The following is a 12886-nucleotide window of genomic DNA, read 5'->3' as shown; positions in this document are numbered from 1 at the left end:
TTGGCATACTGGAAGCTGAACAGGCAGATCAATCTACATTGCATAAAGTATCTCTGGGCAAGAAACCATGCATCCGACGAAGTGGGTATTCACCCATGAAAACTCACGCTCCAAAATGTCTATTAGTCTATAAGGTGCCACAGGATTCTTTGCTGTTTTTACAGCATGGAAAGTTCTCCATCAGACTCTGTGGCACGTTTCCTCACAAGAGGGCACTGAACTTTGAGAAGGATGCATTTCAAAAGTCCACTAGACTATAAAAGAGAGAGGGGCAAAGAACTCCAAATTATCTTTCAACTCAGACAACAAAGGAATCGAGCACTCTGTATTTTGTGGGAGATCCTGACCAAGGTGACGGTCAGCCATCTTGCTGGAAGGAAGTGCGGTAAAAACCTTACCCTGAACCAAGACTGTAGCCTGTTAAATTTTAGTTATAGAAAGCATTTTTACTTTTGTTTTTAATCATATCTAACATTATCCCTTATATCTGACCTCATGTAAAATCTCTCTGATTTAATAAACCTGTTTTATTTTTATTCTAAATCTACCGAGGACTATGGTTGATTTGAAGTGATTATTAACTCCAAGTAAAGCAACAAACCGCTATGCTTTGGTCTCTTTAGAGGAGCAACAGACCTTACTACTTTGACTATTCCAGAAGAGGGCTTGAACATTTCTGGGCACACAGTTTTGGGATCATTTGGCTAGTAGTAACCAAAGCTAGTGGAGACCAGAGTGTGACTTTGGTATAACAAGCAGGCTGCTGCTATCAGAGTTACTGAACAAGAACTGCTTAACACACAGACACTCAGTGCATACTTGTACACTGGCTGGAAGCGTCTAGACAGGGAGCTACAGAAGCAGACCATTTTAAGGCACGCAGGATTACAGGACAAGCAGTGACAACCTCTCACTGGTCTGAATTGCACCCTAGAACATAGCATATACCCAACATAGTTTATACTGACACAGGATCACTGACCAGTGTGGAGAAAAGATTTCTTTTCCAAGAACCAGACTGTGCTAATGAATAATCTCCAGTGTAATCAGCCTAGCACCTCATCATGATTGTAACACTATTCTGTTCAGGTTCTTACACCATGCCTATCACTGCATTATCTGAGCACCACAAAAGGTGTGACTGAAAGATGCATTACAACTGTGTTGTGACCAACTTTTGAAAGTGTTTTCAGAACACGGTTAGGAGTAGGTGCAAATAGTGACTAACATTTAACAGGAAGATCCTGCTGTCTCTCTGTGGAGTTCTCTTTTTGAAGTCATTAGAGGTTGGTTATTAGTTTTACTGCCAAGATATTGCCCCTCAGAAAAAAAAAGATGAGGTATTTCCCACTGACACATCTGATTACATTTTAGAAAAATGTAACTCTGTCCTTTGTGTCTCTTAACTGCTTTGTAAAAGCCTCAGGTGTTTTTGGAATCAAGAGGACTAAACACTGTATATTTCAAATCTGCGATGTTCAACTCCAGCTACACTTAATACACCCAACAATTTAAATACAGTTGTTATAATCATCATTATAACATGTTCTTTTGTTGTCTGTGTAATCAAGATACACAAACGTGTTAGAGAATCATGTTTTAGCTGTGGTACACTAACTAAAACATGATTTGTTACTATGGTTATAGCATGTTTTCTCTCTCTAACATAAGGATAAACCATATTCAAAGATGCTTTGGCCAAAACCTATGTTTAAAATACAGCTACTCTTGATGCAGAGACATTTACTGATCATGGGCATAACAGTAAGGCAATCTGTATTCCATGTGATAATAAACTATGACACCAATTCAGTTTGAGTGCACAAGAGTGGCAAGTACTAGCAGTTTAACATAGTTGTTTACACATTAAGGAACAAGCCATGTATAGTTGAATACATCAGTTTTAAATGTCATATTACAAATCTGTGACAATCAGCACAATCCAGTGCATAGGAGCACTGGAATGGGACTCAGGAGACCTGATTCCAATTCTGCTACTAATCTGCTATGTGATGTTGGACATGTCATGTCCCTGAGCAGTTTCCTTTCCCACTCTTTGTCTTGTCAACTCAGATTGTAATTTTTTCAGGACAAAAGACTACCTTTAATTATGTCTGTACAGCAGCTAGAACAAGAAGACATTGTTCTCTGCAGGACCCTTTAGGGACCACCATACTACAAATTAATCATAAAATGCTGAATGGAAAGACACTCCGACATGTATACCTACATCAACAATTGTTATGGGGTCTTTGCTTTTGCTGGGAGATGCATCTGTTTTTTCTTCATAGCCTTCAAATTCTTCATCATCATATGGCTCACTCTCAGTATCTCCTTCCTAAGGGATAAGAGCACAAGTAGCCTAAACACCTCAAGCCTGGTAAGCAAGTGACAAATACAACAGATGTGGGACATAAAATAAAGAGGTATGCATCATCCCTCTAAAGCAGCTGTCTCTTTTACAGTGTTACAGCTGAGATTTTAAAGTTAAGATCAATGAAAATTGCTGGGGTATTAAGGGTTGTTGTTTTTTTAACTTGGAACATTTCTGCAATAAAACGTTTATGCACAATTTTATGAAGATTTGACAGCCATTTTCTAACATGTATGAAGTTCCTTTCAACCCCAAGGATATCAAAGTGTTTTATTAACCAATACCCAAACAATTCTCAAAAGACTGTTTTATTTATCACTGAAATGCACCTACCTCTGCAGTGGATCACAGCAATCTCTCAACAGGACACAGCAAAGCATTACAAAGTTTATGATGGGAAGAGAAGATGACTACATGCAATTGAAACTGTACGGGACATTTAAGGTGATTATATATTGCCTCCCAAGTTGGACCAAGATGCAGAAGTTAACATCTTTATTTCTACAGAAGTGACATGAGATCTTTAATGAGTGCAACTAGCTGGATCTCCATTTTACAATTCACTCGGAAGATGTTATATCCAGCAGCAGAGCTTTCCGTAGCACCACAATGGGTTCACTACCTACTCTAAAGGAAGAGTACCACTGTCTGAATATCTTGGGTGCTCCTTCAAAATATTCCATCTAAATATTGACCCAGCCAGACCCCACATAGCTTGGAAGATCTGATGGGATCACAGCATAAGTACTGCACAGGGGTAAAGTACAAGAACAATCATGGATCCTGGTTTGATAACTGAAAGGGCATTTCAAATGAGAGGCTAAGAGGGGCAACGGCATGAATTTGACATTACCTGTGCATCTGCATCATCAAAGTCCTCCTGATTTTCATCGTGACCTTCAAGCTCTACAGTGGCCTCCTCCTCATCATCTTCTGTGGTTATGATCCTCTGGGGAGATTCTGTGGTTACATCTTCAGTAACATCTTCAAACTCAGCAAAGTCATTATCATCGTACTCCACAATGTCATCTCCATCCTCAAATTCATCAAACTTGGCCAAAGAACAGCCCCATGGGATGAACAAAACAGCAAGGAAAATCCACAAGCTCCTCATGGTCACTAAAAGAAATTCAAATCCAAAACATTCAGGTTAGAAAGGGGGATTTATTTAGTTCACTTAGGGTCCTAATGCATTAAACATCTGCCTGATTATGGGAATGCAGAAGAAGGAGGGTACAATTATTAGATGATGTCTTATCAATTTCTGGGCTCAGGCTCCCTAAAGGCAAAGTGGGGGGTGGATTAGCACAAGAGACAGAGACAGGACTCCTGGGTTCTTTCCCAGCTCTATCAAAGATTTGGAGACAAGTTACTTAGTTCACCCATCTGTAAACTGAGACTTAGAGAAGGTACCTCATATTATACTTACATCACATAAAGGCTTGTTTGTAAAATGCTTTCAGATCCTGGCATGAAATACACTATAGAACTGCCAAATCTTAAATTAAGAAGCTTCAGCCTCATGGAAAGAGATACATTCTCATACTCCTATTCCTCCCCACAATTAAGAGGAGTTCTACAGACTTTTTTCCCCAGCTTTTCTTAAAAAATAAATAATAATAATACAATTCTTTCTCTACTCAAGTTTTCCAACATGCAACTTACACTTCTCAGGTTTGAGACAGGGGTCTTTTCAGTTCAGGACAAATGACACTGACATCCTAGTCCCGATATACTAAAGGAACTTAAATAGCATATATACAGTGGATCACATTAGCAACTTATCATGAGCCTGAAGGCTGTATCCAATTTGCATGGCATGTAGCAGACCCCCTCGCTTAATATGGAAGTGCAGACAGCAGAGATTTCCTCCCATACAATCATAGCAAGTAACTAGGACTGACAAAGCACTGAATTCTGAGAACTGTGGTCCCACAGACCAGTCTGGCTACTCCTGCTAAAGTCTCTCACCAACTGTTCAAAGAGGAGGCTAAATTCCTTTTTACCTTCATATATACATATGTACACACACACACACTCACATCCTCAGACAAAGGGCTGGATAATAGAATGCAGGATGTACAGGTGTCTGACCCATGTACACATGCTTCTGGTTCCTTTATCAAGTGTTTGCTTAACACCCAACTATGGGTTCCCTCTCTGCGTTGGTACAGTGCATCATTTAAATACACACTTGATAAAGTAATAAAAACAGTTGTACAAAGCCTAGCCAATTGAAAAGCATTGACTTGATTAAGGTCAGACTGTTTGCTTACTAACAGTGGTGACTTATACTGAACAACCTTCCTGAACCAGATTCCTGATCTAAAAGACACAGTAAGGGAATGAGTACATTAAAATTAAATAATAGCGAAAACAGCACAGACTATTGAAGCCACAGGTGGAGTATTTGCTACTGTTTATTTAGTAAATTTGCCTATCACCATGTGCTTGGGAACATATACAATATGGAAGTTGGATATCACTTCACCTATGTCAGGATAAAAAGACGGATTAAGTTATCTACTCTGTACTCCTAATAAGACACACTCTCCAACAGAGTAACACTCATCCAATGTCTGAGTGACCAACTCTCTCCATTTTTTGTTAATTTTAAAGAATATAAGAGACTGCACCTGCGATGATTATTACCTATGTAGTCAGGTCACTAAATGGAAAAATTAGGTAGCAATAGCATCATCGGTATCACAAAATACACTTGATCTAATCACTTGAAACAACAAAGCAGCAATCATGTTTGTTACTTTCAAAGAGCATATCCTTGATCGTTCTAAGTTGTGCGTTCAGGAATGGGTCCTGCTGAGCAGTTTCTGCTTTTATTCTAGACCCATTTGTTATGTGTTTAACAAAGAAAACTGGGAAGAGTATGGCTGTTTCACCGGGAGGCAGTGTGGGCCACTGAACAGGAGACTGGACAGGGACACAGGAAACTTGAGATTTCTTCCCAAATCTGCCACTAGCCTGTGGTGTGACCATGGGCAAGACACTTCACTTTCAGTTTCCCTGGTCTCCACTTTGTTTTGTCTACTGATCATAAACTCTAGCATAACGAGGTCTCAACTGGGGCCTCTAAGAGCAATACTAAGTCAACTGCAGCACTTCATAGACACTTGTGGAGGATTACCACCAAGTCTGATGGAAGCAAAGCTCTTCTTTCTCATTCTCACTGTGGTGCTGACTTGAATGTTGACTTTTTTTTAGTTACCTGAAACTAAAAGAAACCATTTTTGTTACCTTAATGTGATGTACCTTTGAGTACTACATGCATGGCACCCAGAGCATCCAAGGTATCTTAGAGAGATAACAAATGAGGCCTTCCACTCTAGACAAACAGCCTAAATAAGAAATGTACAAAGGTGTGCATGAGGAAGATATAATGCAGCTAGATAAAGCACTGAAGCTGAGAATATTCCTTAGGAGCTACACAAATTTATGTGAATTGAATGAAAATAGTGATACAATACTACTTATGAAGAGAGAACTAGCATTATAAGGGTAAAAAGATCAACTCAGTCAGGTTGTATGACCACAGGAACATCACCCATTCCTCTGGAATAAGGAATTCTGAGACTACTAAATCATATCCAATTACCAAGTAATTCCATTCCTGTAAAGTCATATGAAAAATGGAGTAGGACTGTGATTCCCAAAAGGCATCTAACTAAGAGATTTGGGTGTCACAGTGAATATATTGGCAGCAATGGAGGCCTAAGCACAAAACTGCTTGAAGCACCATACTTCATAGCGGGTCCTGTGTGGTCACCACAATTCATGTGGTGCACAGTTTCCCCCTTCAGAAGAGGCAATTCACCAGCTGATCTGCCTCTGGCAGCAAGAACAGAGTTGGCAGTAACTCACAGCTTCCACAACTGAAAAATGACTCATAGAAATGCCCTGCCCCACAGGGCACAAAGCCACAGTGCTATCTGGCATTTAGGACCTTATATTATGGGGTGGCACTGTTCCTTGAAGGGAGCGGGAGTTCCCAGGATCTCATGACAAGTCCTTAGAGGCACACAGTCAAGGTTAGAGTACCTAAAATTAGCTGTGCCCTAGTTGTTGGGTGCACACCACACACTCTTCCACTCCAACCTGTCAGCTATGTTCTTGGGAGCAGGCAGGGTCCCAAAAGACCAATATTGGTGGCTCACCCCAGTGCACACCCACCATGGCTCAGAACCCCAGCACTCTTAAGGGGGGTGTGGTGTCACTGCCACATACGGCCCAGTGAGAGAAATTAGGGGTTTGGAAGTCAGCATCATTGGAAATGGGGGGAGAGGGAGATTTCACCAGAGCAGTGTTTTTCAAACCATGGGTTGCAACCCAGTACTGGGTCACGGCATGTAAGGCACTGGGTCACCTTGCCCTGGTCAGCACCACCAACTGGGATGTTAAAAATCCCATTGGCAGTGCTGCCCAGCTAAGGCAGACTAGTGCCTACCGTTTCCAACATAGCGCTGTACCCCAGAAGCGGGTCTGGCTTTTAGGCAGGGGGGCCATGGGGCTCCATGAGCTGCCCCCACCCTGCGCACCGGCTCCGCATTCCCATTGACTGGTTGGCGGTACCTGCAGGCAAGATTTGCAAGAAACCGCTTGGTCTGCCTCCGCCTAGGAGCTGGACCTGTTGCTGGCTGCTTCCGGGGCATAGCGCAGTCCGCAGTGCCAGGACAAGCAAAAAGCCTGCCTCTGCACCCCAACTGCACCGCTGACTGGAAGCCACTGAAAGTAACCTTGTGTCCCAATCTCCTACCCCAGCCCTGAGCCCCACTAAAACCAGAATCACTTCCTGAACTCCAAACCCTTCACCCCAGAGCCTGCACCCCCAGCCCAACTCCCCCCCGTATCCCAACCCTCTGGCCCAGCCCTGACTCCCCCCCAACACTCCAAACTCCACATCCCTGGCCCCACCACACCAAGAACGCAGTGACACCCACCGCCACAACCCCCGCCATAGACCGCAACCCTCTGGCCATGCCCTGACCCCCCCCAACACTCAAATCTCCACATCCCTGTCCCCACGCCCACACCCCAACCCTCTGGCCCTAGTGTGAAGTAGGAATACCTAAAGACGACGACCAAGCCCTGAGCCCCCCTAAATACAGAGCCCCCCTCTACACCCCAAACTCCTCAGCTCCAGCCCACCCAGAGCCTGTCACCCCCAGACCAGAGCCCTGACCCCCCGCTCACCCCAACACCCTGCCGCAGCCCGAGCCAACCCTCCTCTCCAGCCTGAACCCTCATTCCGGTCCCCATCCCACAGCCCCTCACCACTAAACACCCCAACCCCCTTGCCCAGCAGCCCCAGCGAGCCCCCCCTCACCCCACACTGAGACCCTCCTCCCCGCTCGTTGGGTCGCGAGCATCAACCGCTTTCTTCAACTGGCTCCGCAGAAGAGAAGTTTGAGAACCGCAGCTCCGGGGGGTCAGAGAGGCGAGCGCAAGGCGGGGCCTGTCAACCCCGCCTCTCGGGGGAGCCCGAGTCAGGGAAAGGCCGGGGGGTCCCCACAGGCCTGAGGCAAGTCCAAAGGGCTCCCCCCGCGGGGGGGGGCGGAGCTGCTCCGGGGTCAACCCCCAGGGCCGCTTCCTAGAGCGGGAAGGGAGGGGAGGGGGGCTCCCAGCCAGTCCCACGACCCGCCACCTTTACCTGAGTTCGGCAGGCGCCCCCGCCCGCCACCTAGGCCCAGCCTCGCTCCAGTCCTCTGCCCCCCGCAAGCTGCGCACCCTGCGCGCTTTGCGTAGGTGAGCGCAGGCGCAGTGCGAGCAGGGAGGCGGGGTTCCGGGTCTGCTCTCGCGCCCTGCCTGCATGGCGGCCCGGGAGCAGCTGCGTCGCGCTGTGGGGCGCAGGGGGGGGGGATCTGCTCACACAGTAGCACGTGCGCAGCAACCGGCCGCCCTTTCAGGTTGCCAGGCAACGGCGCGGCGGCACAGGCCCCTGACAGTCCCCGCGCTGGGGAGTCCCACTATGACGTCACGTCAAAGCAGGGCTGTGATGTAAGGGAATGGGGTGACGTCCTATCAAGAGGCTCCGCCGCGGCGTGGCCCAGCCACCTCAGGGCGATGCCTTGTCACGGGGCGCACTGTCGCGAGGTCACTTGGAAACATCACCAGGCTGCATGGAAGCATTGTCACATGGTGATGCAGCATCACAGCCTGGTGACATTTCATAGGCCCCAAACTGACTTTGTAGCACATGAACCCATTAAGAACATAAGGACTGACATACCGGATGGGTCAGACCGTTGGTCCAGCTAGCCTGCTATCTTGGCTCTGACATTGGCCAGTGTCAGATGCATCAGATGATACCAAACTGGGAGGGACTGCAACTGCTTTGGAGGACAGGGTCAAAATTCAAAATGATCTGGACAAATTGGAGAAATGGTCTGAGCAAAATGCGTTCTGAAGGTAGAACCGGATGAAGTTTAAGTAAAGACAAATGCAAAGTGCTGCCACTTAGGCGAGGAAACAATCCAGTTTGCACACGTATTCAAGAGTGGGAAGAGACTGTCTAAGAGAGGAGTATGGCAGAAAGGGGATCTGGGGGTTATCGTGGACGCCACAAGCTAAATTATGAGTCAACAATGTGATGCTGTTGCAAAAAAAGCAACATGATTCTGGATGCATTAAACAGGTGGTGTTGTAGCAAGACACGGGAAGTCATTCTGGCTCTACTCTGCGCTGGTTAGGCCGTTCAGACTTGGAGTATTGTTGTTCCGATTCTGGGCGGATTTCAAGAAGCTGTGGAGAAATTGGAGAGAGGTCAGGAGAAGGAGCAACGAAGAATGATAAATGTCATGATGAACAAATAACAAACAAACCATCTTTGGTGTAATGGGCCTATGAAGGTAAGGCGAAAGGATTGGGTAAACCGGATGAATTTAATAAAGACAAATGCAAGTGCTCCACTTAGGCGAGGAAACAATCCAGTTTCACACTATAAGAGTGGGAAGAGACTGTCTAAGAGAGGAGTATGGCAGAAAGGGATCTGGGGGTTATAGGATAGAACAAGAAGCAATGGGCTTAAACTGCAGCAAGGGAGGTTTAGTTTGGACATTAGGAAAAAGTTCCTAACTGTCAGAGTGGTTAAACACTGGAATAAATTGCCTAGGTAGGTTGTGAAATCTCCATCTCTGGAGATATTTAAGAGTAGGTTAGATAAATATCTATCAGGGATGGTCTAGACAGTATTTGGTCCTGCCATGAGGGGAGGGGACTGGACTCAATGACCTCTCAAGGTCCCTTCCAGTCTATCACAGGGAATTAACAGAACAGGGCAATTGCACGCAATCCATCCCATCATCCAGGATCAGCTTCTGCCAGTTGGAAGTTTAGGGACATCTGGAACATGGGGTTGCATCCCTGACCATTGATAATAATAATGGCTAATAGCCATTGATGAACCTATCTTCCATAAATGTATTTAATTCTTTTGTGAACCCAGTTATACTTTTGGCATTCATGACATCCCCTGGCAATGGGTTCCACAGGTTGATTGTGCGTTTGTGTGAAGAAGTAGTTCCTTTTGTTTGTTTTAAACCTGCTGCCTCATAATTTCATTAAGTGACCCTTTAGTTCTTGTGTTATGTGAAGGGTAAATAACACTTCCCTATTCACTTTCTCCATACCGTTTATGATTCTATAGGCCTTTTATCGTAACCCCCTGTCAGGCATCGCTGAAGATCCTTGGGGGACACCACTATTTACCTCTCTCTTCATTGTGAAAACTGACCCTTTATTTCCCTTATTGACCTTTGTTTCCTATCTCATTACTAATTCCTGAGAGGACCTTCCCTCTTATCTCATAGAATCAAAGGACTGAAAGGGGCCTTGAGAGGTCATCTAGTCCAGTCCTCTGCACTCATGGTAGGACTAAGTATTATCTAGAGTATTCCTGACAGGTGTTTGTCTAACCTGCTCTTAAAAATCTCCAATGACGGAGATTCCACAACCTCCCTAAGCAATTTATTCCAGTGCTTAACCACCCTGACAGTTAGGAAGTTTTTCCTAATGTCCAACTTAAACCTCCCTTGCTGCAATTTAAGCCCATTGCTTGTTGTGCTATCCTGAGAGGTTAAGAAAAACAATTTTTGTCCCTCCTCCTTGTAACAACCTTTTGACTCATGACTGCTTAGTTAGGCTTTCTGAAAGTCCAGACACACTGTATCAACTGGATCACCCTTGTCCACATGCTTGTGGACTCCCTCATTGATCAGGGAATGTGATATATCCCCAAGGAGAAGTATGATGACACCCACCAGCCACAAAGATAGGTGGTAGACTTACCATGCAGAATCCTGCTTATCATTTATTGAAATCTCTCAGTTACATTTTCTGTTGAGCTTAATTAGGTAAAGTTTGTAAAAACACTTTGAAAATCTATAGGACAGCATAATAAATCACTATGATTTTAATCTATTTTCACTGGTTTGTGTGGTACAGCCAGGCAGAATTTATTCCTGCAACATAATTGCTCCTCATCCCTCCTATTTTTGGTCGGAAGTGTCTTTGTGTGTGTGTAGAGATCCTAATCTGACTATAACAGCTAGGGGTCATTTTTTATTTTTTATTATAATTAATTCATTATTTATTAATATTGTGGGCTTGCCCTGCAATAATCATATCAGTCCATAAAGGGAAGTTAATATTATTATTATTTAAGTCAAGGCTGAATGATAGAAAGTCTTATGGGGTCTCCTACTCTCATTATTTAAAAAACAACAGTTTTCAGTATTACCTACCTGTCAAATATCATGATTCAGGCTTCAAAAATCAAGGTGTTTTTTTTTTCAATCACTGTTGTGTCTTTTTATTTGCCTTCCAGTTTTAAGTCTTTAGGGTTTACATTTCTTTGCAACCATGAGAGATAAGAACTTCTTTAAAACAAAAGCTGAGATTCTCACATATTTACAAAACAACAAGGAGTCTGCTGGCACCTTAAAGACTAACAGATTTATTTGTTCATAAGCTTTTGTGGGTAAAAAACCCACTTCTTCAGATGCATGGAGAAATGGGTTTTCTACACACAAAAGCTTATGCCCAAATAAATCTGTTAGTTTTTAAGGTGCCACCAGACTCCTCTTTGTTTTTGTGGATCCAGAATAACACTCTGATACTTGGTCACATATTTACGTAATTTCAGGATCTGTGGCTGTGAGAAAAATGCTAACTCTCATGACACTCAAGATAAATTGAGATTTGGACACACTAGACTACTGCCCTATTTTGGGCCAGGACAGTAAAGGCAGCAGCAAGCCTCCCAGCATGGATCCACAGACTCAGGATCCTACTAGTGCTCCAAAAATAGCTGTACAGAAAGTATTGTGAAGTTGTAGCTCAGGCTGAAGGTCAAGCTCTAAAGCCCACTCCCTTCCCTAGGCTGCAGAGCCAAAACGGCCACGTCTACATAGTTCTTTTAGCACAGTAGTCAACCTGGCTAGGAGGCTCATTGCCACAGGCTCTGAAGTCTCTGTTTGAGACCAGACACTGAGAGATATCTAGCTGCTGCAGAGATAAGGGGGAGAGGTTAAGATTTGTGTCCCACATTCACCCTGATGGGGAGGTTTATAAGGACTATTCTCTTCCTCCCACTCACCCCAAAGGGGAGAGGGGGCCGATAGGGCTGAGTCAAAGTTCTTGCCTCACTCCCACTCATCCATGAGACTCTCTGGGTTTGTTTCAGGGCCTGTGCCTCCCTCCTCATCCGACCAAATAGAGCTGTGGTTCTCAAACTTTCGTACTGGTGACCCCTTTCCCATAGCAAGACTCTGAGTGCAACTCCCTTATAAATTAAAAACACTGTTTAATATGTTTAGCACCATTATCTATGCTGGAAGCAAAGCGGGATTTGGGGTGGGGCCTGACAGCTCACAACCTCCCAGGTAATAACCTTGTGACCCCTCCCCAGGGCTCCCAACCCCCAGTTTGAGAATCCCTATAGCGCCTCTAGCGGTTGGATGGGTCAACAGAGCCAGAGGTCACCTGTGCCCATCCGCTCCCGCAGCCTCAGCGTGCCTAGTGCGCATGCCACGCGGCAGCGCGGTGACGTCATTCCGTCCCCCACGCACGTACGTTCCCCTCCCGGTAACGGGGGGAAGAGGCGGCTGGAGCGAGCGGAGACCGAGCACCGAGTGAGTTGGGGGGAGGGGAGAACTGAGGCGCGGCCCCGCATCGCGTTTCCCCGCGGGCCTGGTGAGCGGGGCCCGCTTCCGGCGGGTGGGGGACAGCGGCCTAGTGCGGCTGGCGGCGGCCTGGCCTGCCCCGGACAAAGGGCCCGCCCCCTGCTCGAGACTCCCCGCGTCCCTCAGCCGTGGCGCGGGTCCGGGCCGCCTGTGGGGGGGCTGCCCTGCGGACCTCGCCCCCCTCAGCCCCCGGGAGCAGGGCCCCGAAATGAGGGGGCGGGGCCGCCTGCTGCTGCTTCAGCTCAGCCTCCCGCCCAGGGCGGCGCGGGTCTGCCCCGCTCCCCCACCGAGCTACAGCGGTGCCCCCTGCCCTCCC

The 12886-nt window shown here is 46.0% G+C and overlaps 2 protein-coding genes across 5 annotated transcripts in view; one reads left to right on the top strand and one right to left on the bottom strand.

Moving 5' to 3' along the window:
- Positions 1-8130, bottom strand: part of CCDC47 (coiled-coil domain containing 47) — a 22530-nt gene extending 14400 nt beyond the window's left edge. Inside the window, exons 1-3 of the mRNA XM_075059812.1 lie at positions 8040-8130; positions 3228-3493; positions 2231-2338 (exon numbers count right to left, since the gene is read on the bottom strand). Coding sequence (XP_074915913.1) covers positions 2231-2338; positions 3228-3488 — 369 coding nt within the window. The 5' untranslated portion in view covers positions 3489-3493; positions 8040-8130. The remainder of the gene's footprint in view (positions 1-2230; positions 2339-3227; positions 3494-8039) is intronic.
- Positions 8131-12396: 4266 nt separating this feature from the next.
- DDX42 (DEAD-box helicase 42) overlaps positions 12397-12886 on the top strand; it is a 36305-nt gene continuing 35815 nt past the window's right edge. The window contains exon 1 of one of the 4 annotated variants that reach the window (XM_032791590.2): positions 12397-12519. Coding sequence is in view for 1 of the 4 variants with exons in the window: in XM_032791589.2 (XP_032647480.1) it covers positions 12413-12519 (107 nt within the window). In the remaining 3 variants the exon portion in view is untranslated. The remainder of the gene's footprint in view (positions 12520-12886) is intronic. The other 3 variants (XM_032791589.2, XM_075059717.1, XM_075059716.1) reach the window with 3 other exon arrangements.

The sequence above is a fragment of the Chelonoidis abingdonii genome, chromosome 21, assembly GCF_003597395.2.
Source record: "Chelonoidis abingdonii isolate Lonesome George chromosome 21, CheloAbing_2.0, whole genome shotgun sequence".
NCBI classification, from domain to species: domain Eukaryota; kingdom Metazoa; phylum Chordata; order Testudines; family Testudinidae; genus Chelonoidis; species Chelonoidis abingdonii.
The sequence above is the reverse complement of the archived record's forward strand: the minus strand, read 5'-3'. Positions and strand labels throughout refer to the sequence as shown.